The sequence below is a fragment of the Triturus cristatus genome, chromosome 4_1 (assembly GCF_964204655.1).
Source record: "Triturus cristatus chromosome 4_1, aTriCri1.1, whole genome shotgun sequence".
Taxonomy (NCBI): Eukaryota; Metazoa; Chordata; class Amphibia; order Caudata; family Salamandridae; genus Triturus; species Triturus cristatus.
Window position 1 is genome coordinate 982,040,138 of NC_140585.1, and position 27,195 is coordinate 982,067,332.

General features: G+C 47.5%; 1 protein-coding gene across 3 annotated transcripts in view; it reads right to left on the reverse strand.

Annotated features, from left to right (window-relative positions):
* LTA4H (leukotriene A4 hydrolase) overlaps positions 1-10,814 on the reverse strand; it is a 322,194-nt gene extending 311,380 nt beyond the window's left edge. For all 3 annotated transcript variants that reach the window (XM_085653897.1, XM_085653898.1, XM_085653896.1), the window contains exon 1: positions 10,580-10,814. In XM_085653897.1, the coding sequence (XP_085510023.1) occupies positions 10,580-10,726 (147 nt within the window). In that variant the 5' untranslated portion in view covers positions 10,727-10,814. The remainder of the gene's footprint in view (positions 1-10,579) is intronic.
* Between the last annotated feature and the right edge of the window lie 16,381 nt (positions 10,815-27,195).

The following is a 27,195-nucleotide window of genomic DNA, read 5'->3' on the forward strand; positions in this document are numbered from 1 at the left end:
GCAGAACCCCCCCTCATTACCCTGAAGGGTCAGAACGCGATCAAGGCGAGTATAACTGACATGCACGGCGGAATAAAAAGTGTACTGTTGCTTTAGGGGGTTGTTAAAGCGCCATACAACAATAAGGACCACAAAGGTACGAAGGGGCTCCAGCCCACTCCCCCTCATAGCCTTGGTTACCCTATCTCTCTCCGGGTCAATAGTGGAATCTGTTGCCGCCATAGCTTTTGACTTTGCCACTGCTTGTTTTTATTGCTTATAAAAAGGTGCTATATAAAATGTTAAATAAAATGTCCTGCTGATTTTGATTATGCTTTGGCCAGTGACTCCCCATCTATTAATCTATCAAAAGATGCTATTTCACGTGCATCAATTATATGGATCACACCTTATGTAAAGGGTTCTCAATCCACACCCGTTTCAGGGCCTACTATCTTTTTCACCCCACTTAAACTGGGTGCAATTTTCACCAATAATCAGAGGTCAAGTAGGTGGAATCTGCTGCGCATGATGTTCCCATATTTTGTTTTAAATAAAAATGGCTCCCCTACTTTAGTTAAAAGACGACTGTCACGGGACAGTTCATTCCGACAGCTGAGACGCCTCGCCTGAATTGAAAGGGAGCGATAAGCCAGGAATGGCTAGACAGCTAAAGAAGAAACAAGCCTTCATGCCAAGGTGCCTACTGCCTGAAAGGAATTTCGGTGCGTGCAACAACTGGTTAATCTACAAATGTAAAAGGCTGCTTGGAAGCCTGTATTGGCTTTAAAATGATGGAATAATTTGAAGCTTCAGGATGACAAAGATTCATTCGTTTTGAGATGAGCTACAGAGTGCATGCTTGTAATGCACAGTAATGAAATGTTCTGTTCTACGTACAGCCTGTATTACTAAGATCTATATTGTGGAGGCACCATCTTGAACCTAAATCTTTCTGTGCATTTTGAGCAGCCTATCTTATACTGTGATGAACACGCACCCACCCCCCGGATTAATATAGCTTGCATGTCATTTAAGGTGTATGCTGTTTTGTACCTAGTTACCTGAAGGAAAAGGACCAACAAAATACCTCTGTCCTCCCACCCCATTGCATTCAACATCAGTTTATTTTTTTTATGCTCTGTAACCCCTGCCTGTAACTACCAATGAATAAACAGAAGAGTGTTCTTTTAACAAAAAAGAGGGACTTTTTTCGCCGTTTCACTTTCTTTTGGTCGCACTCTTATGTTTATTTAATACTACCATGAGGGGGGGGGGGGGGAAATCAAGAGTGACTCCTTATACTTCTCCCTCTCTCGATTACCTGTAACTACCAATGGTCAGCGAAAATACACACGATTTATCCGTATTTAAGTTTCCTGCGAGCTAACTAAAAGTTAGTGCAGTGAGTGGACTCCTGGAAAATCGCCTGAAACATGCAAAGACCGCACCTTTGGCCTGCTGCCAACAAAAACCTCATAACCTAAGTGTCTGGGGCTCCTTCCGCACATTGCATAACACCAGTAAAATGGGAAGCAGCTACAGCCGACAGTAGCTGGATGCATGCCTTCAAATAGAAACAAAGGGAAACTTTCAAAATCCGATTGGTCCACATTGAAGACAAAGCGGAGTGAGAAGGAACCGTGAAAAATCTAAGATCCACCTGGTGAGGTACTGCTGAGGCTCGAGCCCAAGAACGCCACTGGATGTGGCGCCCAAGAACACTACATTAGTTTAAAACCTAGTTATGGCGTTAAATGTGTAGTGAACCCCTTATGGAACATATACAAAGCTTTTTTGCACTAGTAAGTAAAAATACTGTCACTCATAGGATCCAAAGATTGATTGTACATTCAGTAAGCTCATCACACACCCATAACGGATTCCGAAATCATGAATTTCACTGTGGAGAGCTGGCCACTATTAATGTATTCGGTGTCGATATTTGTAGCTCGCCACAACAAGTGTATGGCTCCAGCCCCTTTTCGTAATATTGCTGTACCTTTCAGACAGTTGTGGGACTTCCATCGATTGGTAGTGTATGGTCAATTGCCCGATTGCTTGGGTAAGGTTAACAAAGATTTATTAAATGTCTAGTTTAGCAATAGTCTGGGTTGGTTAATGTGAAGGTGAAATGAGTTCTATCCTGCAATGTACCTTTGCAGTGTGTTATGGGTATGGATGGGTGAGGCGGAGGATTCTGCTCATTTTCATTGAGCAGAGTGGTCAGTTCTCCTTTGCTCGGCCTATAGAGATTGGCAGCACCCCTAGGCAGTTAATTATCTATGATGTTATTCATTTGAGGTTAGGTGCTGTAAAGCAGCAGTCAGCATACAACATATAGAAAATATTATATTTTCAAGCCAAGCTTCCCGATTACAGGAACGCCAAAACAAATGAATTGGGAATGGGTTAAACCATCATCATCTTGAGATGGATGTTTTCTGCCTCCAGAACTATTCATTGAGGATCTCCTGGTAGGACAATAGCCCATGCTTTTGGTATTGTCTGAAGAACTTGGTTCTGACCTACTCTTTGTGGATAATCGTTTTTTCTCCCTGTACCGCTCTTCACAACCTAAAATCAAATGTATCTAGGGAAACTGCCCTATCCCCATCAGCAAGTTCTCCACCAACAAAGTTCAAAGTAGCAGAGGGATCCTTACGAGGCCACCATGCTAAGAAGCCCCGCTCTGACTGGGACACGAGGCAGAAAGCGGAGCACCTTTCCACCCATTTATCAAGATCATTCAATGTAGGCCCAGGAAGGCCTGACCCGTGCCAGAATACCAAACTGTGCACAAGAAACATTTACAGTTAATAAAGTCATTTTCCTGGAAATCTGGCACAGATCTAGACACCCCCAACCTAGGCTGGGCATGCCAGCACCACATCAACTAACAAGTCTAGCAGTCATCCCTGGCTTGTAATGCAATAAAAAGGAACATTTCGATGTTCTGTCACTGCATGCTGTGACCATGGCCTCCATTTCTCTGGCACTCTCGTTCTATGGTGGCCAAGAGAAACTTCTCAATTTTCATTTTTAGGCGCGTGATGATCCACTTCGTGCTACACCACGACTTGGGTGTCACCATGCTGACTAACAACCCCTGACCAATCACTTTGACTGTTCATAGCTGCCTTGAGGTCCCAAGTCAAGCGTGACACCTTCAGACAGTCCTGGCCTTTCAGCCAACTTAATTTTGCCTGCTAAGATTTTTTTATGTGCATGATTATATAGGGGGTTTGACAATGTAAGGCCCATATTGCAAAGTGTTGTAACCTTAAAAAGAAAACAGGACTGGTGAAGGTGTCACTTAGCAGATAGCAGGGCTCGACAAATCCACTCAACCCCTTGCATTTGCGAGGTAAATTTTATGAGGTCGAGCTATTTTTAGGTCCTACTCGCCCTTTCTGGCGAGTAGGAAAACATACTAACTTTTGTCCTCTGTCTTTGAAAGCGGAGCAAAAGTGACAAGATAAGATTTAAAGGCCTTTTTATTGCTCACAAAGCAAATCGGCAATAAAAATGCCTTTAAATCTTGTTATCTTGTCACTTTTGCTCCGCTTTCAGAGACGGAGGTCAAGTAGGTCACTGTTAGGGCGAGGAGATTTTTCAAGGTACTAGTCCTGCAGGACTAGTACCATTTTTCAGATTTTTCGAGCCCTGGATAGTATGCCCACCCTGCACACTGATGCACAAGCAAGGCATGGGCTACCAGGGGATTCTGTGGTCCGACCTGAGACTGCTGGAAACACTCAACTTCATCCCCTTGGTACAGATAAGCCTGCCACTTAGGGGTCACCATCTCATGCTTTCTGACCCCTGCAAACCCCGCTCCCTCTCCTATTACTAGATAACAAGCCTTTGAATCTGCCAAATTCTTGACTCCAATATGTATATTTATAGAAATTCACCACAGATGCACCTCTACAAATTCTCGAACGTTAAACATTTTAGAATATGGGGGGGGGAGGCAGGGAAACATGTTCATACATTAAAATAACGTAAAAGTGTTGTTAAATCTGCCCCACAATTTCCCAGGCAGCGTATCCGAGCGGCCCAGTTTAATCATTTACCATCCTCCCATAACATGGTTGCATTAGTGAATGCTCTAGATTTTGAATCCTGGATTCAAGCCTGGAGGTTGCCGAACATGCAAGATAGTTTGGCATGTTTAAGATCCGAAGTAGAATTCTCTCGAAGCACGCAAAGTTGGCTTTTGCCGTTTTACTGAGTTTCTCAAACCTTTGAACATACATGTTACAAAGTTAAAGAACATTAGAGAAAGAAAAAAAATCTGTGAAAAATTCTACAAAAACATACATTTTAAGGGGGAGAACAAAAGCAAACAACTATTTGCAGGAGAAGTCTCCCTACAAAAAGAATTTATCCCAAAACTGTTATACAACGGTTATTATTTTCATAACCTTGTAAAGTGACAATCGTTGCAACGCTTTAATACGATTATTATTGTTTTTCTACTTTACTTGAGGCTAAAACTAAAAACTTAATTTTGTGGTGCTGATAATGCCAGAGGCACATTTATGCTTCAAGAAATATGTTATGCAACTGAAAACTGGAAAGAAATCCCCTTCTTCGAATATATATGCACGAGAAGCCAAACTTGCCACGTGGCTCTAAAAACCATGTTTATCGAAACGTAATCTTTATGGAATGTTATATGCAAGACTTTGAAGATAAAAAATGAAACACTTAAAAACTGCTGCAAACATGTTAAGAAGGTATTATAGGGACAGAAAGAATGTTGAAAAATAACAAACTACATATTTCTGATATGTCTGCCGACGAGAGACAAACAATTGTAAATTACTGTTGCCAACACTGTCATATTTGGATAAGATGTCCACATGTTAGCAATTCCAGGCTCTGAAAAAAACAACAATTCTGAGGCACGCAAGAATTTCAGCAGATGGGGGAAACGGAGATGACTCAGCGGCTCCGCACCTTTTCATAGGTATTTCCTTATTCGTGGCTTTTCAGTGGCGATTTAGGCAGGCCCACTTGAATAATGCAGCAGGGGAGGAACAAATTAAGGGGCAGTGTTGACTAAATGATGCGGCAAGAAAGGGAAAATTATGCGGTGTAGTGCACCACATTTCGTGATAGCACTGCTTAATTATTTTGTTATTTTTACACATGGTAACACTGCCTGGGAAAAGATTTAATTTGATTAGTAACTGTTTACAACCACATAAAGTAATAAACAAAAAAATGACCAGTCAATCTTTGCGAAGGGCCTTCCACCACATGGGAACACTTCGCCATGTTTTGCGAAACCTCCGATCTGACTGAGCTAGAAACATTTTTTTGGTTGTTACAATCTGCAGATTATGCAGCAGATGCGACAAATCCATAATTATGCAGAAAAACCTATAATTGCATAATTCCACTGGCCCTGGCAATAGGGTATCTATCCCAAGAGCTCAGCCACTGTGTGAGACGGGTCCACTGCACTCCAACGTTTCGACTCAGACAAGTGCTTCCTTCAAGAGCTCTTTCCCCAGATGTTTCCTGCAAAAGAGGTAGTTTGACGAGGCTCTCAAAGCAAGCATTGGTGAAGCTTTGGACCCTGCACTTGCCTTGTCTCAATGTCTTTCCATGTAGTGCCTCTATTGGTAGATTTGGTTAGACCAGGCTCAGCGGATAATTCCGGTGGAAGAGCCCTGTGGGGCCAACTTCACCAAGTGACATTCTGCATCGCCCTGTGCTTGTCCCACAGGCTTCTGCTGGTAATACAGGCTTCATAGGGCCATGTTGTTAAGACTTCAGGTCACCGACTTCCTGATTCTGCTGCCTGTGAGTTTTACTGGAAGACTAGTCTAGCTCTTCTGGCAGTAATCCAATAGTGCCACTCCCAGTGATCTGGTCAGTGTCACTCTGTGGTCCACTTGCACCAGTGTTTTTTTTTTCTTTGCCCGGTACTCAAATATGAAGGTTTGCGGATTACACCACTGCACTCATGTGGGGAGAAAACTATCTCAAACAGCTGACTTGAATGCACAGCTCAGGAATAGATTGCTGCAATCTTATGTTTAATGCCCTCCCCCAAGAAATGTAAGATCCGTAGTTCAGCAGTAGTTAAGATGCCATAGTTGCATCATAGTTCACCTATCAGAGAGAGGCTATCGCTGGCTCCAACAATTAAATTAAAGGCAGCATCGACCGAGCATAAGGCAAGTCTGGGAAATGCCCTAAAGAGCATTACTCAAGCAGAAACTAACTAGGACTTTAACCTGCACTGCAAACCAGAGATCCTTCAACAAGCGAAGATCGAGGAAGAGGCCGAACTTTGCTGATCAATGTTGCACCAAACACAGAATGAGTGGCCAGAGGAAGATCACGCAAAAGTAATTTAGGAGCTTTCAGCACAGGTTGAAAGCCCACCAGTTTTAATGAAGTTTAATAATGCGATAACAGATCACTAGAGATCTGTTGCTTGAGTTCGAATACTTATTTATGGGTCTTTTTTTAGGCTTAGCCTGATCAAGCAGCCACAGGGGTAAAACAGTAACATAGCGAAAACCAATAACGCAAGCTAACATCTAAAGAACACACTGGGCTACTAATTACATTTATCCAAGCTCTCTCAAGATCGAAGTCACTAAACATCTATGGTTTTGCAAAGAAGGTTGGTTTTCAGCTCTGACATTTAGGGTCCAATTAGGCGGATCACGTCCTACAGGCCGTCAGTGGTGGTCCGTCCGAAATCTTGAGGCTGCGGTCCGACCGCTGCACAGTGATGCGGTCAGTCGGAGCGCAGAGGGACCGACCAACGCCTCCGACAGGCTCAAGGAGCCCATCGGTCGGAGAATAATCCCTACAATGGTGGTGGTGCCAGCAGAGGCACCGCCGTAGGGATTACTATGTCCCTTTTCCCTCTGCCTCAACGCAGACTGAACAAGACTTAGGGGGCCCCTAGCAGGTCCCTCGTGGGCCTCCACTATGGCTCAGTGCATGGATGTTTGAGAACTGCCCCTTTCCTTGGATGCTTGTGCTGCAGCCCTTTTCTAGGGACAGTACAAGACGCAATGGAAAATGGTTTACCAACCGCCTGCACACAGGCTGCATTGTAATCAAGCAGGTGGGACCACTGACATAGTCGGCCAGACACCTGCCTGAGGCCACGGTGGTCAGATAGTTGTCAGAGTGCCATTGTAACGTGGCCCCTATTCTTTTTGCCCCATGCTACAGATCTATGCTGGCAAGAAGACTTGTATTCACGAGTCAGCATACATAACTGAGAAGGAAAGAAAGAAAAACAGAAAACAAATACGTACTGAGAGAGTATTATAAAACTTTATATACTCAATACTGGGGAACCTGCCAGGTACCACATTTAGTGGTTAACACCAGTTTGCTTATATATAGCACTTTATGATTCAATCCCGAGACACCCTAGTGAACATATCATGCTAAAACTCATGTGGCTCAAACCACCATCTCCATAAATACATGTGTATTTACACACAAAACCTCTCCAGGGCTTCAAGTGTGCCAGGTACACAGTTGGCAAAATATCAACAAGGCGCATGTAAAAGGAAATAGTGATTACTGGTGAGTGGGTGCATTGTGTGGTTAAGTGAAGGAGATGTAAGTTAGTGTATTCAAGAGATAATGAAAAGAGGGAGCTGAAGAGGAAAGAGATGAGGTGGTATATACGTCAATGAACGATATGGAGAGATGACCAACAGAGTGACCATAACGGGAGTGATTGAGACACGACACGCTGAAGACTAACCACTTCCATAGGCCTCAGTGATTTTTAATTCAGTCTCAAAATTTCAGACTTCAAACGCTTTCAATAAAGTTTACAACAGAATCATTGTTACTTGTTTTTCTGAAACTTCTAACAAACCTTGACAAAGCCAATAGTGATGGCTGGATTTAAATGCATGTCAGTTGTGTTTTATACTTCGATGCAATAAAGCTCAGGGACGCACCAAAATACTGGTCGAGTGGCTCACTTTGTGAATCACAAAAATCTATTTTACGCATTTAAGCGACGCCCTTAATTACACAGACCACACACCTTTTGAGAGGTCAGCCCACTATTTTTATCCCTCTTAAAAGCCTTGCCTCTCTCCCTGCAGAGCACTGGCAGCCTTCAACATTTTGAACAGGTCCCGTACTGAGGCTGAGACTGCATGGTGCTCGTGAAGTCAAACCATTTTTTAATAGATGGACAGGCATGCAGCTGCCAATAACATTGTTACGTAAGCTGCTCCAAATAGTTGGCTGCTAGGTAATGGCTATTTCTCAATACATGAAAAAACAAATAACAAATCCAGTATTTTGTAAATAACCACACACTTTTATCTTGTTCCAATTTCCCCAACTAAATATCCATGTTTTATCTAGAAATCATCGCTGCATTGATTAAAAATATACACTTCAGCATAGGATTTTCTCTTCAGACCCCATCAGTCTGGCCTCTAAATCAAGGTTAACAAATTATGGAACACACCTTTGTTTTCACCAGCGTAATTTAAAAAATGATAACATAACATTAAAACTGGTGATAAGAAACAAAAACAGCCATCCTCGAGTCTGCATTTGAGTAAGGGACTGAGCAAAAACAGAGTGCTTGTGAGAAACAGGAGCCGAGAAAGAGAATGCTATGATCAGAATGCAATATATGGGGGACTGAGTGTCTGAGAAGGGCAACTAAGTGGGGTTTTCGAGGGAAAGGATTTGAAAGAGCGAATGTGTGCACGTGTTTATGACAGGAACATGCCAATAAGAGGAGAGGGTGTAAGAATGAGTGAGTAAACTGGATTGGTGAGAGTACTGTGCGAGACAAAAAAAGAGGGGCTTTGAAAGAAGTTTGTTAAAAGGTTAGACCAGAAAATATGTGAAAGCAAGATGTGAGAAAGGAATGTACGAGAGACAATAGTGAGATGATCATCAGATTAGCCGTGTGTGCTGAGCTTAAAGGAAGTGTGAAGGACAGGGAGCAGGGTTTCAGAAGCGAGATAGGGCAGTACGTTAAATAGGGATTGGAAAGTGGAGGCTTGAGTAGAGAAAGTGTGAGGCTCACGCGTTTGAAAATAAAGAAGGGGCGGAATGATAAACAAGTAGTAGTTGAGAATGAAGGGTAGTCTGAGATATGAGAGCAGGGGCAAATTTTGAGGAAGAGAATACTAGGTGTATGCAGGCGTGGCCAAGTCAGGTAAGAGAGGTGGGTGTTTAAAGAAAACATACGACAGGATAGAGAAAATAAAATAAATAAAACCACTTAACTTGCGATCGCCAACTGTGCGATGTGGCAAGCGTAAGGTAAGTGGTTTCATTTATTTATTTTCCCTATTCCACAGGAGGTCGACTCGGTCCCGCCCCCCTGCACTTGCAAAACATGCCATATAAAATCAGGGATTATTTCACAATATTTGATGTGAGATACCAAGACCGGCAGGCTTGAGGAAAGCACATTGAAACGCCAAAAAGAGAAGCAGTGTCCGTTACTTGATCCTCCTGCATATAACTCCTCTGCCCCCCCCCCCCTTTAGTGTGTGTTAGCCACCCAGATGAGGTCCCTCTTGCTTCTGCCACCTGTTATGATTGGGAAGGTTTCCCTGGTGGTGCCCAAGTTGTCAGGGGCATAATTTCCAATGGTGCAGCAGTTGCAGGTTCGAGTGGCTGCAGCTGTATTTTACAATTCAAACATCAGGCATGGGTCCAATTTCCTTCCTTGCACCATGGCCCATGAAACACTGGCCGCAATAGTGCGTTTGCACCTTTTTGTGCTGTGAAGATGGATATTAAACTTTCAACTATAGAAAAGTCAAAATGATTTTGCATGGTCTGCTTGTAATGTATGTGAATGAAAGAATGAATCCTCTCGAAATATGCGAACAGAATTAACTGTTCGTTTTAGATAGAACTCAAGCATGTTTTAAAATGGATTAGATGACTTTGTAAATGTTTACAACATAGCTGGCAAGGGCTTAATGGCATGCATTAACACCACAGGCCACTTCTGTACTATTTGTTGAGCTACTGGAATTATGCAGCACGGCCAACAAAATTATGCAGCTGGGAAAGGGAGCTTAGTCATATGGAATAATGCGGCAGATTTTCTATCAGTATTATGCCTTTAAGTTGTCATTTTAGAATCTAGTAAAAGTGTTTGGCCAATGCTGTGCCACGAGATAGACATCATTTACTACTCAGTCTTTTTCAAACATGCTTTTACCACGCATGGTAAGAATATATAAAAGAACAATTTGTACAGGGAGGTAATTTTAGTGTTCAGAGAAGGATAGTGGTATGGGGAAATGAACGAATGAATGATAAAGATTTAAAGAGCAACAAATAGCGAGGTAATGTTAATTTTTAGGGGGTAGCTGGTAAAGAAGGTGGGGAAGTTTAGGGGTGGGCAGTAGTACTTTATTTCTATGGTCTCTCCAAAACACACCCCACTCCTTTAGAGATTACCAATATAACTTCTGCATCATCTGGCTGCTCCCTCTCTTTCTATGAGCAGTTTAACTGTGCTGTACACCCGTCGCAGGGTCAGAGGAGTGTCTCGCAGAGCAGCAGCACTAGCAGCGCGTGCAAAAAGCAAACCAGACGTTACCAGTGTGGAGAGACCATCCTGCTGGGACTCCACGGTCAGGGAAACATCTCCCCGGATGACGCTGCTGCTGAAATCCACGTGGAAGCGGAGATGCAGGTGCCTGGTGATGAACTGCTCGGTATCGGAGAAGGAGCTTGGGTCTGCCATTGCGGCTGCCGGGCAAAGGAAAGCAACTCGCGCGCAGGAAGCAGCCAGGATATATTGCTGGAGCCCCGGCCGCGCGATGAGCACGTGACCGGCGCGGATGACCCGCCCCTCCCTTCCAGCGGCCTCCATTGGATCCAGCCTCGGTCCCAGTGGGCGGGGCCTCACCGGCGCCGGAGACCCGTTGAATTTGATAGGGACATTAAACAAGTCAAAAAAAATTAGGAGTCGCAGCCCAAATCTTCTCCATCGATGCGATGGGCGAAAAAGGGACGTAACGCGGGGCCTTTACGTCTGTCCTCTTTAGTCATATTACATTTTGGATAATTGTCATATCTATAATTAAAAGTAGACGAGTGAATAGAATAATTTAGCAAAGTTGTGCTTGCAATAGAAAATATTTTATTAGCAATCTTAGCTATGCCTTCTTTGCTGAGGTCTACGGGTAACGTACAGATAAACGATTTCCTTCCTGGTGGGTTACCACTTTGCCTCTAAACCTTCTCCTCTGTAGCGTGGCGGGGCCTGTGTCGCAGTTATGGTCTGGGATCGCAATAAAGGACACAGTGACGCCAGTTACTTTCTCTGTACCGGAAGACCCCGTGCGGTTTCAGACCTCGTTTATTTATACCCTCCGGACGAGCCCGCCCCGAGGGGTGCACGGATGCATGTAGGAAAGCAACATTGTTGAGGAGAGCCCGGGTGGCTCTCTACATCCCTCCTTTCTTTCAGTTCAGGACTATCAATTTCTCCCCAGTCATGGGGAAGTATATACAAAGTCCTTCAGCCTCTGACTTGGGACCGGGTTCGGCCGGAGTCCATACTTCTGACTCCCGGCACAAGGTTCCGGGGAAACTCCCAACGGGACACTCCTTGACGCCTCAGCGGCAGTGTCCTGACAGGTTGGCCTTACATTGTCAGCGCCGTCCTGACTGACTTGCTGATTAGCGACCGGTGAGGAGATCCTCTCACTGGGAGACGCAGGGGAACCAAGGTCCGGAGGTGACTCTTGATAGCTGGACTCCTCTCGATCCGTATCCACTTCCAAGACCTTCTTGAAACTCGATACGTTCCTTGTGATGAATTGTTGTCCCCTTTTAGTCGTGACCATGGTCCCTTGAACCTCGACCACGGTCCACAACTCAGGCTCATAGGGGGTTCGGAACTTCCACCCAGTGTGTCGGTCCTTGATTACCACCCGATTTCCGACTCTTAGCTGTGGTTCTTGGGCCCTTCGGGACTCACTGGCCTTCCGATTGGTTGCTTCTCTCCTCGCTTGGATGGCAGCGTTGTCCCGTTCCGCAGGTACCCACCCCGGATCTGACGGAATACTATCCCGTGGGGCTCTTTTGAACATAAGGTGGGCCAGAGCACACTTGGTGGTGCTGTGTGGAGTCTGGCGGTATGCCCCGAGGAACTGATCAAGAGCTGCTTCCGGATCTTCTCCATTCTCCACGGCGATACGCAGCGCTCGATTGATTGTTCTCATTAGTCGTTCCACTTCCCAGTTTGCTTGGGGCCATAGTGGGGTAATCTTCCTGTGGCGTACCGCTAGACTTGCAAGGTATTTCTGGAATTCTCGCCCCTGGAAGGGGGGTCCGTTGTCCGACTTGACCTCTTCGGGCAGCCCCATCTTTGCGAACACTCGGTCCAGGACCTTCTTTACATGGGGAAATGCTGTTGACGCTATCACTTCAACGATGGGGAGTTTCGAGAACGAGTCGACCACGACCAGCATGTGACGACCGTCTGGAAAACTCCCAAAGTCCATACTGAGATGCGTCCACGGAGTCTTACTCGATTCTTCGGTGATTACCGGGGCTGGCGCCGGGTCCCCTCCGGTGATGGTGCAGGCGTGGCACTGTCGGACCATCTCCTCTACTTTGGAGTCCATCGCCGGGAACCAGACCTGGTCGCGCAGCCTGGCTTTGGTTTTGGCCATCCCTTGGTGGCCCACATGTGCCAGCGCAAGGACTCTTCTCTATAGGCTTTCTGGAACCACTATGAGGCGTCCCCTCAGAATGATTCCTTCTTCCCCCACGCTGAGTTTGCTCCGGACGTGCCACAATTGTTGGCGAGCATGGCTGACTTCTTGTCGTAAGGCACGGGTTCCATCCATGAAATGGGCCCATCCATTACTTTCCAGTGCTCTTCGAACGCGAGAGAGAGTGGGGTCCTCTTGAGTTGCTTGACCCATTTCCGCTAGCGTCATGGCCATGGGACATGCCCCTTGTGACACCATGCTAACGAACGCTTCAGTGCTGCAGGTGCCCTCTGATGGGGCAGATGGCACCGCTGACTCCGGGTGATGGGACAGATAGTCCGCTGGGTTGTGAGCCCCAGGACGGTAGATCACTTTGAAGTTGTAGGCTTGCAACTGCACCGCCCATCGTTCGATCCTCGGTGGCGCCAGCCTCGATAAGCCAGCAAACAGCAGGAGCAGCGGTTTGTGGTCCGTCACGACATGAAATTCTTGCCCACACAGATACAGGTGGAAATGTTGGCAGGCCCATTTGATGGCCAGCGCTTCCCTTTCGATCTGGTCGTACCTCGTCTCAGTGTCTGTGAGAGCTTTGCTGGCATATGCGACGGGCTTCCACACTTCTGGGCCATGTTCCTGCAGGAGGACCGCACCTAGACCCACCGGGCTGGCATCAACGACCAGTTCTGTTTGCCGTCTGGGGTGGAAGTACGCCATGACCATCTTATCTAATAGCCCTGCTTTGATATCTTGGAACGCCTTGTTGGCCGCTGGTGTCCATTCCCACTTGTGGTCGTGTTGCGTGAGGGCGCGTAGCGGCTCGGAGATGGCTGCAAGATTGGGGATGAACCGTCCACAGTAGGTGGCCATCCCGAGGAAGCGCCTCACTTTGGTGAGACTTTGAGGTGTGCTGGCCGCCCTGATGTCTTCAGCCTTCTTCGGGTCCACCAGGAGCCCTTCGCGAGTGAACGTATACCCAAAGAAGTCTACGCTGTCTTGATAAAAGGAGCACTTGGCTTTGTGCTCAGTTGTGAGTCAGTCCACATTCCGCCAGCCTCTTGAGCGTGGCCCGGAGGTGGGAGTGATGTTCCTCGAGCGTTGTGGAGAATACAAGGATGTCATCACTGAGGTTAATCACCCCTTGCAGCCCTGACAGTGTTTCGCGGATTGCGTTTTGGAAGACTTCAGCGGCTGATGATACTCCGAAGCTGAGCCTTTGATACCTCCGAAGGCCAACATGGGTTGAAAAGGTGGTGATGTACTGGCTTTCCGGGTCCAGTTCCAGCTGGTGGTAGCCGGCATTCATGTCCAGCTTCGAGAACCACTTCGCCCCGTTGAGGTCCGCCACGATGTCGTCCATCGTGGGGGTGATGTGACGTCCCCTCTTCACTGCTGTATTGGGCAGTCGCATGTCGACACAGAGTCTAATGGCCCCCGGTTGTTTGGGCTTGGGCGCCACGACCAGCGGGGACACCCAGGGAGTGGGGCCCGAGACCTTCTCAATTACGTCAAGCTCTCTGAGCTTTCGCAGCTCCTCCTCCACTTGTGGGCGTAAGTTGAAGGGCACCCTCCGATGTCTGAGGGCTACCGGCCGTACTGACAGATCTATGTGGAGCTTGAACTTCTTGCCCTTGAGTTTCCCCAAGCCGGTGAAGAGTGCTGGGAACTCCTTCAGTATTGCCTCCGCATGTGAATCATGAACCTGGTTGTCGAAGAAAACAAGTCCTAAGTCCTCCGCTGTGTGGCAGCTGAGTAGAGTTCCTTTCTTGCCTTCGGTGACATGGAACTGTGCCTCGGTAGAGTAACTCCCGCTAGCGATGGTGGCATGAATGACGCCAGGGAGAGGATCCGTGCCTCTATACGTGTATATTCGCGCCTTGGACGGCTTCAGGGGGGGTCGCGGTGACAGACGGTCATACTGATCGGAGTCCATCACATTGACTCCGGTGTCAATGAGGGCTTGTACCTCCGTGCCCTTTACTGAGACTGAGCACATGGGAGGTGGTCTTCGCCGGGAGCCTGTCCGGCTGACATATGACACCACGAACACATCGTCGTCTTCGTCTTCATATATCGGGTGTCGTGCCTGTGGCTGGTCTTCCGAGCTTGGCGGCGGGTCAGCAAGAGAGATCTGGCTAACCTGCTGTGGCCCGAACCTGGGTCTTGACGAAGGCTGCCGGAACCGCCCGCCGCGGCACTCTCTGGCGTAGTGATTTAGCCTTCCACAGCGGAGCACGTTTTTCCTTTCACCCCGCAGACGGCCGTTGCCGGGTGATCTTCGCCACAGTACCCACACGACCCTCCTGGTGGTGGCTTGGATGCCTGGCGAGGCGCTGGGGGATGCCTCTGGATAGCCTCCACTTTTTCTTCCTTGATGTGCGGGGTCCTAGGCATCGACCCTGTGGCCACTGGAGTGTGTAAGGCCGCTTCCATCTCTTCTGCCCGGGCGGCCGATAGTGCATGAGAGCGCGCAAGGACCAGGATCTCGTCGAGCGAAATTCCAGGCTGTCGGAGGATCAACTTCCGCAGGAGCTTTGAGCGGCAGCCTAAGATGATCTGGTCCCGGATTTCCTCCCTTTGGTCTGTGAAGGGGCACGTGCTAGCCAGCCGGCGTAGCAACGCGTAGAACATGTCAACCGATTCGGTTTCGGTCTGCCACGCCCTCCGGAACTTGAATTTCTCGAAGTCGGGGTTAAGCTGTGGGTCGAAATGTCTGTTGAGTGCGGCGACCGCCGCGTCGTAGTCGTCAAACAGGTCGTAAATCTCTGCTCCTCCATAGTAGATAAGCAGTGATCGTTTTACTGTTCCATCGGTTTCACGTGTCCCTTTGAAGAAATGATTTAGTCGCCCTACCCACGCTTTCCACCTTGGCGCAGCAGTGGCGGGATCCGAAACCTCACTGAACGGGGGTAACGGTGCGACTGCGGTGTGGGTGACCACTGGTGGTGGTGGGTTGGCACCAGCGATTGGGTTGTGCCCTCCAGCTTGCTGGACGGCTGCCCCTGCGGCAGGTGCAGTGCTCATCGTGGCCAGGCAGGGGCGCGCCGGTGCACATGTGTGGCTTCTTCATCAGCGTGTAGGTCTGGGTGCGTGTTTCTTGGATGCTCCCAATGCTTGTTGGCACTAGGTCCACGTTATTATGTCTGGGTCGACCTTCACCTCCTCTTAATTTCTTATGTAGATCACTCTTCCTCTTGACCACCTTTCTTCTTTATTTTTTTTTTCGTTTCAGCAGTATTTATTATATGGTTTTTTTTCTGTCAGGCAGTAGGTGGACAGCTCTGCTGAGGCCCCCTCCAGCACACCGGCTGAAGGAGGAAGGAGCCAGTGCCAGACGGAGCAGGAGCGGGGACACCAGAGCAGGGGGCACCGGAGCAGGGAGCAGGTGCAGAGCTCGGGCCAGATCACTTACCCCCACAGCGCGCTGAAGCGCCGCCAGCTGTACGCGCTCCCGATGTTGAGGGAGGCGCGTGGGCGGGCGCAGCGCTGTCGGGCGAGGCAGGAAGCAGGAACCAGCAGACGGGTCCGCCGCGCAGTCCAGGCGACCCGCGCGGAGCAGTGCGGGTGGGCTCCGCGAGCTTCAGGACGAAGAGCAGGTAGGCGGCAGGAGAGTCAGCACTGCGGGTGGGCTCCGCACGCTCTCCGGAGGGGGCAGTAGGGACAGGAAATGCACGCGTGAAGGTGCGACCGGCCTTGTCGCCAATGTAGCGCGGCGGCGCCTGTGTCGCAGTTATGGTCTGTGATCGCAATAAAGGACACAGTGACGCCGGTTACTTTCTCTGGGCCGGAAGACCCCGTGCGGTCTCCGACCTCATTTATTTATACCCTCGGGACGAGCCCGCCCCGAAGGGTGCATGGATGCATGTAGGAAAGCAACATTGTTGAGGAGAGCCCGGGTGGCTCTCTACATCCTCTGTCTCTAAGGGTGATACCCTCCTCCCATTCTAAAAAGTGAATGGCCATTGAGTAGGGTAATGTTAACACATGCTATTACCAGTTGACAGCTGGGCGATAAACAGAGCACTGGAATTCTACATCAGTGGTGGCCCAAACTATACAGCAGTGTCACCTAAATTGAAGGAAAATGGAATGTTCGCTGGTAGTATTGTCCTGCTATTTTGATTTTTTTTAAATACATTTATATATTACAAATCCCATTGCAAACCAAAAAACAAAGATTTTCTCCGTAAAATATATCGATTCATCAGACTCTATTAAGAGTGTTGTTCAACAATATCAATTTTGTATTACTTGGAAAAACAGGCCTGCCAAGTATCACGCAACAGACGTGACTCTAACGCATTTCGGTGTGGTGTTCTGCATCCCCGCACTGAAATGCATTGTAACGCATTTTAATGCCACTGTCTCAGTTTCTTAGCGCCCGTGCAGGCACCTGTGACATCTGTGCGCCGGCTCTGCTTCTCCCTGCAGACTTGCTCACCCGGGCGCTGCCACCAGCACAGGCTCAGTAACGCTAATGATCACTGATGCAGCCTGCTACAATGTATCTTAATAGTTCTGCTCTGGCTGCATTGAAATTTCCACCCACTGCGCGTCCTGACATCACCCGGCCCAGGTAGTGCTGGGCCCAATAAAGAGAAACCAGAGCGGGGCCTGCCCTCAGCAGTGGTTGAGTACTGACTGGCGCTGCCGGGGGTATGTGACCTCAAGTCCTGGTCTGGAAGGAAATCAAGACCAGAGGAATCCACGTGGACTCATCATGGAGGCGTGCTGAGCGCTGGCAGGCAGTCACTCTGTGAGCTGTGAGCCGTGAGCGTCCCGGTGTCCGCGGCGGCATCATGAATACTCATTAGTGCCCTAGGCTGCACAGTGCATTATTACCGGCGTTGGAAGGCCTGGCAGCATCACTCAGCCAGTGCTTAATTTGTGCCAGTGCTTTCCGGTGCTTAGCACTGACATCTATTTAACAGGGCCGGGGCTATGGAATTTTTCTGCACTGTGCGTGCGATGTGCCCGTAATTCCGAAAAATAAATGTGCTTACCTGCTGCAATTTAAAACGTCCGACCTCGAAGAAGGGTTCTGTTCGGATGCATGTCTTCCTATACCAGGCTAATTCAGGCCCACCCAGGTCCAGGCATGATGACTGCATCACGTTAGTGATGTCAGTCGTGCACGCCTGCCTGAGTATGTCACTCCCATTGTTCAATATTATTTGAGGGATGATGACGTGCTTGAGCTGGGCTCGATGCAGGCTGGGGCCTGGAAAGTTCAGGTCCGTCTCAGCCTCAGAACAAACAATGCGACGTCGGACGTTTTGAATTGCAGCAGGTAGACTATTTATTATTATGGCGCACATGGGTTTGAGGGCTGGGGTTGCTCGACCACAGTTAACTCAAACATAAACACTGAGCTGGCTACCAATAATTTAACGGAGCACAATCTTCACATCACAGCTTACATTTCCGTTTGGGCTAGCTCACCCTTCATTTGTTCAAGGCAGATGCATTCAGTTTAGTAACTTCTTTATATAAAATATATTCTGATTTGCCAATGGAATTGGTTAATTTTTCTCAGCTCTGACTGCAGGTCACCGGTTCTTGTGAGGTCGAAAAACGAGTGAAGGAAATTGTTCTAGATGATAGATGGGTGTGAAAAATCGGACAACTATTATGGGTGTTCTATCAGTGGTGCTACGGTCCGAGTAATTAAAAAGGCCGTAGCTTACTGTTTTAAGAACTTGCATGATGCACTGAACTGAATCCAGCTGAAGCAGGACAAAAATGATACATTTTTACTTTTGCATGCTATTGTTTGTGGCATGGGCCAGCCCACCAAAACACAGTGCAGTCCCTGCCAGAACTCGCCTCGGTGTGCACAGCAGTGCACTGCATAAAAAAACTGGCAGCATGCACCAGCACCATAAATGCTGTACTGCATGAGAGTAGCAGCACACAGGGATTAAATCACTGGGTAGCAGGTATCACTGTAGGCACGGTAGGCCAAATGAACCTTAGAGGCCAGCCCTGCCTGTTCAGACGATTAGAGCATGACACACAACAGTGAATAACTGGCTCTGACCAGACCAGCCAAACTTACATGATTTTATTTACACTGCACATTATACATGATGTGTGGCGTGCGCAGCTGTGTGGTCTTCCGGGTGGGGCAGGGCAGCTGTGGTGAGCCTGTATTGTGTCATGCGCAGTGTAAACTGCATGTGCGTCGTCTCATACGGTACAATAGGACCAATGTGCCAGCAGTCTGCACATGTGCTACTGAAGCTGCAGGTCAGAGTTAAGATGAGTAGTTGGTAGTCACTATAATATATTGATAATGTCTTGTTCTCTGCGGTTAGGCCGGGCCCTGGGCTGCTGTATTCAGGCCGGAGAGCAGGAGTTGTGAGACTTGAGCCGTTATGATATTGCGATTGACTGTGAGCCTGCGGCCCTGCGAGTGCATTGCATGCCATTGATGCTTCTTTATTACTGATTGGAGGGTCTAGTCGCTACAAGGGAGAGACGAGGCTGGCTGGGTGTTCGAAAATTTCTGTGTACTAGTGTAAATGTCCCATGTGGTGAAATAAAATCTTGTTTGGAAGTAGTATGATCAAAGTCCCACAGGACCATGGACCATGTGACCAATGTCCCTCTGGTAAAGATCTCGTGATAAGACATGTGTGATAAAACAAGCTGACACATACCAGTTTGGTAAAGTTCCCAGTGTAAGGATTAAGTTCCGTCTGTGTGGTAAAGAGCCTGACATGTGACAAATATCTGTGTGATAAGTAAGTCACTGGTTTGGGTTAAAATCCTGCCTCGCGATTGTGTGTTAAACGGCCGAGTACCGAGGCATGTATTAAAAATGTCTTGTGTGATGCATGTTTCATTCCATGTGGTAAATGTTTGTGTGGATAAAATTGTGTTTCTAGTGTTGTGCAGTGTTAATGTCCATCAGACAGACTGGCTTTAAAGCACTGCATGCACCGCGAGGTGCTTGGACCCACTGTATCTGTGTGGTGACACTGAACCCATTGTTCCTCAGGGATCAGCCTCAAAGCACTATGTGCTAGGTGAGGCTCTATCTGTGATGTGACACACACCCATTGTTCCTCGCACAGCCTGGATCTGTAGCAGACAAATTTAAGGTGCTTACTAAACTTTTATGGCCAAAACAGTCAATGTTCACGTTCCACAGCAAGCTTCTTACGCTATTGATTCTTACTATCCTGAAAACCAAAAAGGTGCCATCTGGGGATAGGATTGTCTCTCTGGCAAATGCAAAAGTATGGAACAAACTGTGAATCAGATGCATTCCCTCTCGTCTTTGTGGGTTTTTTTAAGGCTTTGTAGCATTAAGGAAATTTGTTCTGCTATTTTCTTTACAGAGCCATACATGCATACTTTATAAATAAAAAATGATATCACATAACGTAACACAGATCCTGACTCAAGTTTGCGTTTATTTTATCTGGTTTTTTTTTGTCAGCCAGTATCTGAGTTCAAACCTATAAACAACTGCTAGAGTAAGACACCGAGAGTCAAGAGCTGTAGAGAGAGTGACTTGGGTATCCATTTGGAGTACAATAGCACATGAGGCCCTGGCAATAGGCGGTTGACAATGGTACCCTACACTGATAGTGCTCCAGAAGCTGTGATGTCACCAGACCAACAAACGGTCTGACGGCACATTTCTTCTCTTATGTCTAAGTCTTAGAAGATCCCTAGAGCCTTCGACATATATCTCCTTCAAAGTTTTCTCGGGGGCAGGGGGAACCTCCTGGAAAAACCTTACTTGAGGAAGACTCCATTGTTGAAATTCAGATCGGGTATTACATCTGGTCTTCAGCAGTGGCAGGTGAGCATGTGGGTGGAGCCAATAGAGTAAGTGGGTGGAGCCCAGGAAGTGGGTGTGGCCTCCTAAAAAAGTTTGAGCACCTGGACTTCATATTTTACAAATTAAGCACTGCACTCAGCATGGCGCCTGAGAGCTCGCAGCACTGCCTGCTGCTTCACACCTGGCCGGGCCGCCATCAAGTACTGTACCGTGTTTGTACGCCTGCGGTGAATTCAATTAATTGCCGAGCTCACATCATTGAGCTTGTGACCGGCGGTTGCAGAGGCCGCCCAGGACAGTGTCTGTCACTGGACAACAGCAGACAGCCCTGGACTAAGGAGGCGGGTGGGAAAGACTCGAAGTAAGTACCAGCCACCCTCCCGAGTTTCGATTAACACCATGGGCTGCAGTGCTAAAAAATCTTTTAAACTGTTTCAGTTACAGTTTTCCCGGTATTATACGCGCTCTATGGAATACGCACAAGTTAACAGTTTCCGTGTTTTAAGAACACTTATCTCTGATATTCTTTGTTGTCTATCTTTGCACTTTTATACAGTGCGTGTCTGAACCGAAGAAATGCTTATAGTAGCACCAGTTTTTAGGGCCGGGCATATTAGAGTAACTGAATGTTTTGCAGGTCCAATTACCTCATAGCCGGCCGTGCGCACATTGTCGACATACTGTGTTATGCTAAGGCCTGAAGATGTGGGAAGCATATCAGCTTAAGGTGCTGAGGCCTCATGGACAGAGTCGAGCCGGAGGAGAGAGGTCGAGACACGGCAGAGGCAGTGCAAGTAAGAGAGGGGCTGCCGATTACATGCCCCACTGCCTTCCCTAAACCATTTCCAGCAGCTGTAGTGTTATCAGCAGTTGGAACTCCGCTTTCCAGTCAGGTAAGCGATAAATCTGACTGCTTTAAGACTTGCTATTCTCTGACTTTGTGAAGTGTTTGGCTGTGTCGCTAGTAAACAATGTATTGTTTTGTGACTTTCGTAGCATAATTGACTGGTGACTTTGGGTAAACATTAGCCTAGGGAGTGCTGCCTCATGTGATGATTAAAAAACGGCTCGTGTTACTGGCTCTGGGCAATCAATAGTCATGCAGTTGATTTTGGCATCATGTCCTCTCTTTTCACTACCCCCTTAAGGCCACATTCATTTTTTTAAGCCTTTTACCCCTTTTTCGGTTTCTTTCAGTTTCTCTAAGTTTGTTTCTATCTTTCTGCATTGTGTTTGTAATTGTCAGAGCAAATTTACCCATACCTTTATGTCCCATTAACGCGTCCCTACCTTTTGGTGCGAGTTCCCTGTACCTTTCCACCCTGTGTCTGCATTAAGTTGTAGTGACAGTCTGCCCATGTCTTTATGCCCCATGTCTATCTCTCTAAATCCCAGTGTCTGTAAATACGCAACTGTTACTGTATCTATGTCCCAGTGTCTCTCAATCCATGCCTTTCCGCCTCTTTGTTGCTCAGTTGGAGTGTGCACATTAGCGCTTCCTAATGCTAGCCCTTTCACAGCCTTCAGATGCTCCCATTCAAACTTCACTGATGTCCACCTCACGCAGTGCAGTAATGCCTACTAGACATTTCACCCCCTGCAACAGAGGGCAGCAGGGGTTTACTGAGGAGCTAGTATAGTGTCTCATTGCACAAATAGTTCTAATTTGTGCTATTTATATGTTTCCCTCGTCTTCATTGCTTCATTTTGCTCACGAGAAAGTGTCACTCATACTCCTTCAAATGTCACTCTTAATAACATTGAAATTCTGAGAATGTCACACATGGCAATCTGAGACCTTGGCAGCTATGGAAACAGGGAAATTGTACTTTATTGGCATGGTGAGTGTTTGTCGGATTTCACTTGGGATTTTCACATACACACAAAAACACACACATGGGCTGGCACCCAGGCAAACTTGAGTTCACCAGCTCAATTATGGTACCAACAAAATATGTCAAGTTTGGTTTCAAACAACATGCTTCATCATCCGACATGATTCTCGTGTCTAGGGCGATATGACATGCACCTTAGAGGTTGCCCACATGGTTGCCACATCCTTTCCTCGGCTCTGGCTGGCAATCTGCAGCTGCTGCTGCCAAGGCAGGAATTTGACACCATGCCAGGAGGTGTGAACCCTCCTAGGAGTCAGAAACAATGGTCTGGATGGGAAGAAGGTCACACCCCCCTCCCTGAAGGAATGGCTAGTGAAGTGGCACATCAACACGCTGACCTTCAAACCTTACACCGCCTGGGATATGCAACCAGGCTGCCTCCCAAAGGAGGAAACAACCCTCTCCCTGATCTAAGCACAATTGCACCTAGGCAGGTGGGAAAGTTATATAGTCAAGAGGTGTACACCCCAAGAAGGCTAGCCACACCTTAAAGGTGGACTACCTGGTCTGTACAGCTAAGGAAGGTTTCTGTCATATTTAAAAGTGGGAGAATAGAGGGTTCTGGGTAGAAAGGGTGACACAGACACAGGGACCCTTTTGACAGCTAAAGGCAAATACAGACTCCCCTGGACTACTGGCACTAGTTCCCTGCACACCACAGGTATAACCAACATACTGGCCGAAAGAATGGCTGGCTGTCGGGCCCTCCGAGGAATCGCCCAAAATTAGATGGTCCAGTGCATTATGGGAAACATCCTGACCTTCAGCAAGTTTCAGGCGGTTACCATTTTCCCCCAGACCTCCGGATGTCAAAACAACTTCTTGATGACATTACTGCTGCCAAAGCTTGTTGTTGGCCAGTCCAGCAAGCACCATCTTTACTCAACGCTGCACCTCAAGGGAACACCGAGAAGTGTGGCTCAATGATTAGAGCGACAGACCCTGATGCAGAGGTTTAGCCCAGGACCAGGGTTCAATTCCTCGGCGGGTCTTGGGCTCAAAAAATTCCACGGACCTGATAATTCTCGCCTCGGTACCTATTCCAATCATGGAGTCCCACTCTGCAACTCTGGGCAATAGCTTGCTTAATCTCCACAACGGCCCCCACAACGCTAAGGATGCCTGGCCTCCACCTTGGGGGTGCCCAGGAGTGGACGCCTCACAGGGAAAGCCAGGATGGGTTCCACAGCGGTATTCGTACAAGCGCCTTGAGACCCTTGCGGGTGAGTAGTGCGCTATACAAGTATCAAATTTACATTTAACACCGCAACACCTTCATCCAACATCAGCAGTGGCCTCATTGTCAACTTTTTCCCACTCTTTTTCTCACCAGCACCATGTAAGCGGAAAAAGCAGCTCCCCACGGCTCCCGATTCAGCATTACGGACAGCTACGACAACTTTTCACCCAGGCTTCTTGAGCCAGGTAAATTCAAGTTGAGTGTCATGGTTGGGTCCTGGAACCCGCATTACCTTTACCCTGCGTAAGCTCCACGCAACTTGATATGAAAGTGACTGATTGTTACTAGTGCTTTTTACCATTGACCGTAATGCTAAAGTTTTGCAGTACTGAGTTGGAGTGATTTATTTTTGCATCTAAAATCCATCCCTCCGGTTGTACTTATCTGGTTTACTTCATTTTGGTATCTAAATTTATACAAAAATCTGTTTTATTTTTATAAATTGGTTTTGGATTTTTCTGGAGTTGTGTCAATTACTTATCGTCCATGTTGGTATTCTGAAATGCTTAACACACGTTCCTCTAGTAATGCCCGATTGCTCATTGAAACACTACCAAGACTGAGCTAAGGTTTTATTATTGTGAATCCAAGGACCATCTTTGGGGCATTGTGAGAATATTGCATAGTAAAGCCTAACCAGCATCACAATATAATGTTCCACCTTCCTACATTGGTGTTACAGCTGTGGGATTCTGAAATTGTGTTTCGCAGTACCACTTGGTCATAAGTGATTTTTGCACAAGAATTCTACTATTGACTTTAGATTCAAAATTATTTTTTCAAAATAAATGTGATTTTTGTACAATTGGAATTTCAGGGCTCTGTGTAGCTCCCCATTACAATAGTATAACAAAAGACTTAGAAAGTTAGGAAAAGGTTTAAAAGTTTTTGCAAAGTTTTACAAAGGTGCCTACTTTCAAGTGAAATGTTAAGCACAATAGAGGCTGCAAGAGTCTCCACCTGTCAGTCATCCCAGTCCCGAAGATCATTGATCTAAGGGTATTGTGCAAAGCTAGAGGCATTAGCTACTGAGTGCCAGCTAAAAAGGAGGAACTTGAAAAAGAAAAATAAGAGAGGGGGGACCATTCCTCAGAGGAAGACCTTGAGGAAGGTGAGGATGTTGCCTTAGCCTAGATTAAAGATGATGGGGAGGAAGGTGAAGACCAAACCCTCCACCCTTTCCCAGACCTCCACCAGCAGGAAACAACAGGAGTCACTCTAGCAGATCCCCTATTGGTAAGGTTGTAGCAAGCCTTGAGGAAGAGCTTGACCTCCTCTCTTAGCGAAAGAAAACAGGCCGTATCCCTCCCTCCCTTCCAATCGGTTTTTTCCCCTGTCCCTCACGGTGTTCCCCAGGGTTCCTCTATCAGTCCGATTCTTTTTAATGTTTACTTGAAACCACTGGTCACGTTAATTAAATCACATAACATGACCACAGTAAACTATGCGGACGATACCCAGCTCCTCTTCTCTTGGGAAGGCGAAGATTCCATATCCTTGCAAGCCTTCCATGAATGTCTAAGAGACACTGCGAGCTGGTTGCATCAGAACTCCCTTCAGTTCAACGCCTCGAAAACCGACGTGCTGTTCTGCCCTGCGAGTCGTATACCCCGCCCTCTGCCCGCTGAATTCTGGCCCCCGGAAAACTCCAACAACCCGTCACCTGTCACCACTGTTCGCAACCTGGGCGTCATGCTTAATCACCAACTGAGCATGGAAACGCAGGTCTCAAGAACAGTCGCTACCTGCTCTGGCCTTATGCGCTCGCTGCGCAAGGTCTTGCCTTTGCTACCTGCCTCCGCCAGAGCACTAGTAGTCAGGTGTACTATTCTTAGTCGCCTCGACTACTGTAATGCCCTGCTGCTTGAATCTCCTGCGACACTACTGGACAGACTCCAACGAGTTCAGTCGGCAGCAGCCAAATTGGCTCTTGGATGGACCAGGAGATCCTCGGCCACCGCTGCACTGGCTGCCTTTGAAGCAACGCGTTGCCTTCAAGGCCCTCTGCCTGGTCTTTAAGGCACTACATGGTGCAGGACCCAGACCTCTTCAACGTCTGTTCTCTTGGTACACCCCCATCAGAACACTCAGGTCCACAACTGCCTGCCTTGTGAGAGTGCCCAGATGTAAGAAGGCCAGGACGGGGGGAAGATCGTTCAGAGTAACTGCAGCCAAGCTGTGGAACAGTCTGCCTGTCGATATCCGCCAAATCCCCCATCTCCTCCCCTTCAGGAAACAAATCAAAACATGGCTCTTTCCTTCACCCCTTTAGACCGGCCAGCCACAGTCTTTTTCCCCCCCCCCCCGGCAATAAACCCCCGGAGTAGCTACCAGCGCCAGGATACCTGCCAGGTGACAGCCGCGCTCTATAAATATTTTAAATAAATAAAAATAAGGAGGGAAAACCTGAACTAGAGGAAAGGAGACTAGCCCTTGAAGAAAGAAGGGTTAAGATGGGCTTGATGCCCAAGGATAATGGTGGCAACAACTTTAATAGGGAAAAAGAGGAATCTTTTGTCCCTAAAATCCCCAAAGGGATTGTCCCGAAGTTTAGTGATGGTGCAGCCTTTGAGAGGGCCTGCAAAAAGAGGACAGATCACCATCACTTGTGCTCTCTACTGTGAAATGTATTCTCAGTGAAGGGCAGAGATAGACTTCTAAACCTTAATAAGGATGTGTCTCAGTCTCATCAGCATATGAAGGAGCCCTTGATAGAAGGATTTGGTCTCACCCTGGAGGAAAACAAATTGAAGTTTCTGGACACCCATAAATGTCAAAACCAGACATGGGTGGACTTTGTCTACTCTTCAGTCAAAGTACTAGAAGGCTAGATAGAAGGCAATGAAGTGGAGTGATGATGGTCTATATAATTTAATTATGAAAGAGCACGTTTTATCTAATTGTATCTCAGACTAGTTCCACCAGCATCTGGTAGATTCAGAGCATTCTAGCTCTAGAGAGTTGGACAAGAAGGCTGATGAGTGGGTCAGGACAAGAGTACCCAAGACGACCCAGGGGGTGACCTCAGGAAGGGGGGGTTAGACCCACAGAAATTAAAGGAGGGAGGTGGCGAGCCTACCAAAAAGAGTCCCTCAGGATCCCAGAACGCTAAAAAGGAAGAGATACAAACCCACCCCCACCTCTGGCAAGCAGAGTAAGAGGGTTCCAAGGCTGAAAAGAAACTCTTGGATAATAGGCTTTGCATTGACTGCCAACAGGCAGGGCACTACAGAGGGGATGTAGCCTATCCCAAAAGGAAGGTTAACACTGGGGTAGCCAGTGTAGCCTTTGGGGAGGACACCTCCGATGAGGAGAGCCTCAAAGCTTTTAACCGGGAGAAAGGTCGAGATGGTAAGCTGATGATCACTCAGGGTGGTAGTAAGCACTCTCCCTCCATTCAGGTAAACAGGATCCCTACCACTGCCCCAATGGACACAGGTGCCAGAAATTCCATGGTGGTTGACAGGTGAGTGTCCCCATACCAGTATGTGTCAGGAGAAGCAAGGACAGTAAGGGTAGTCCCACAGAAGGTCACAACCAGACAGGTAGCCTTAGTACCGT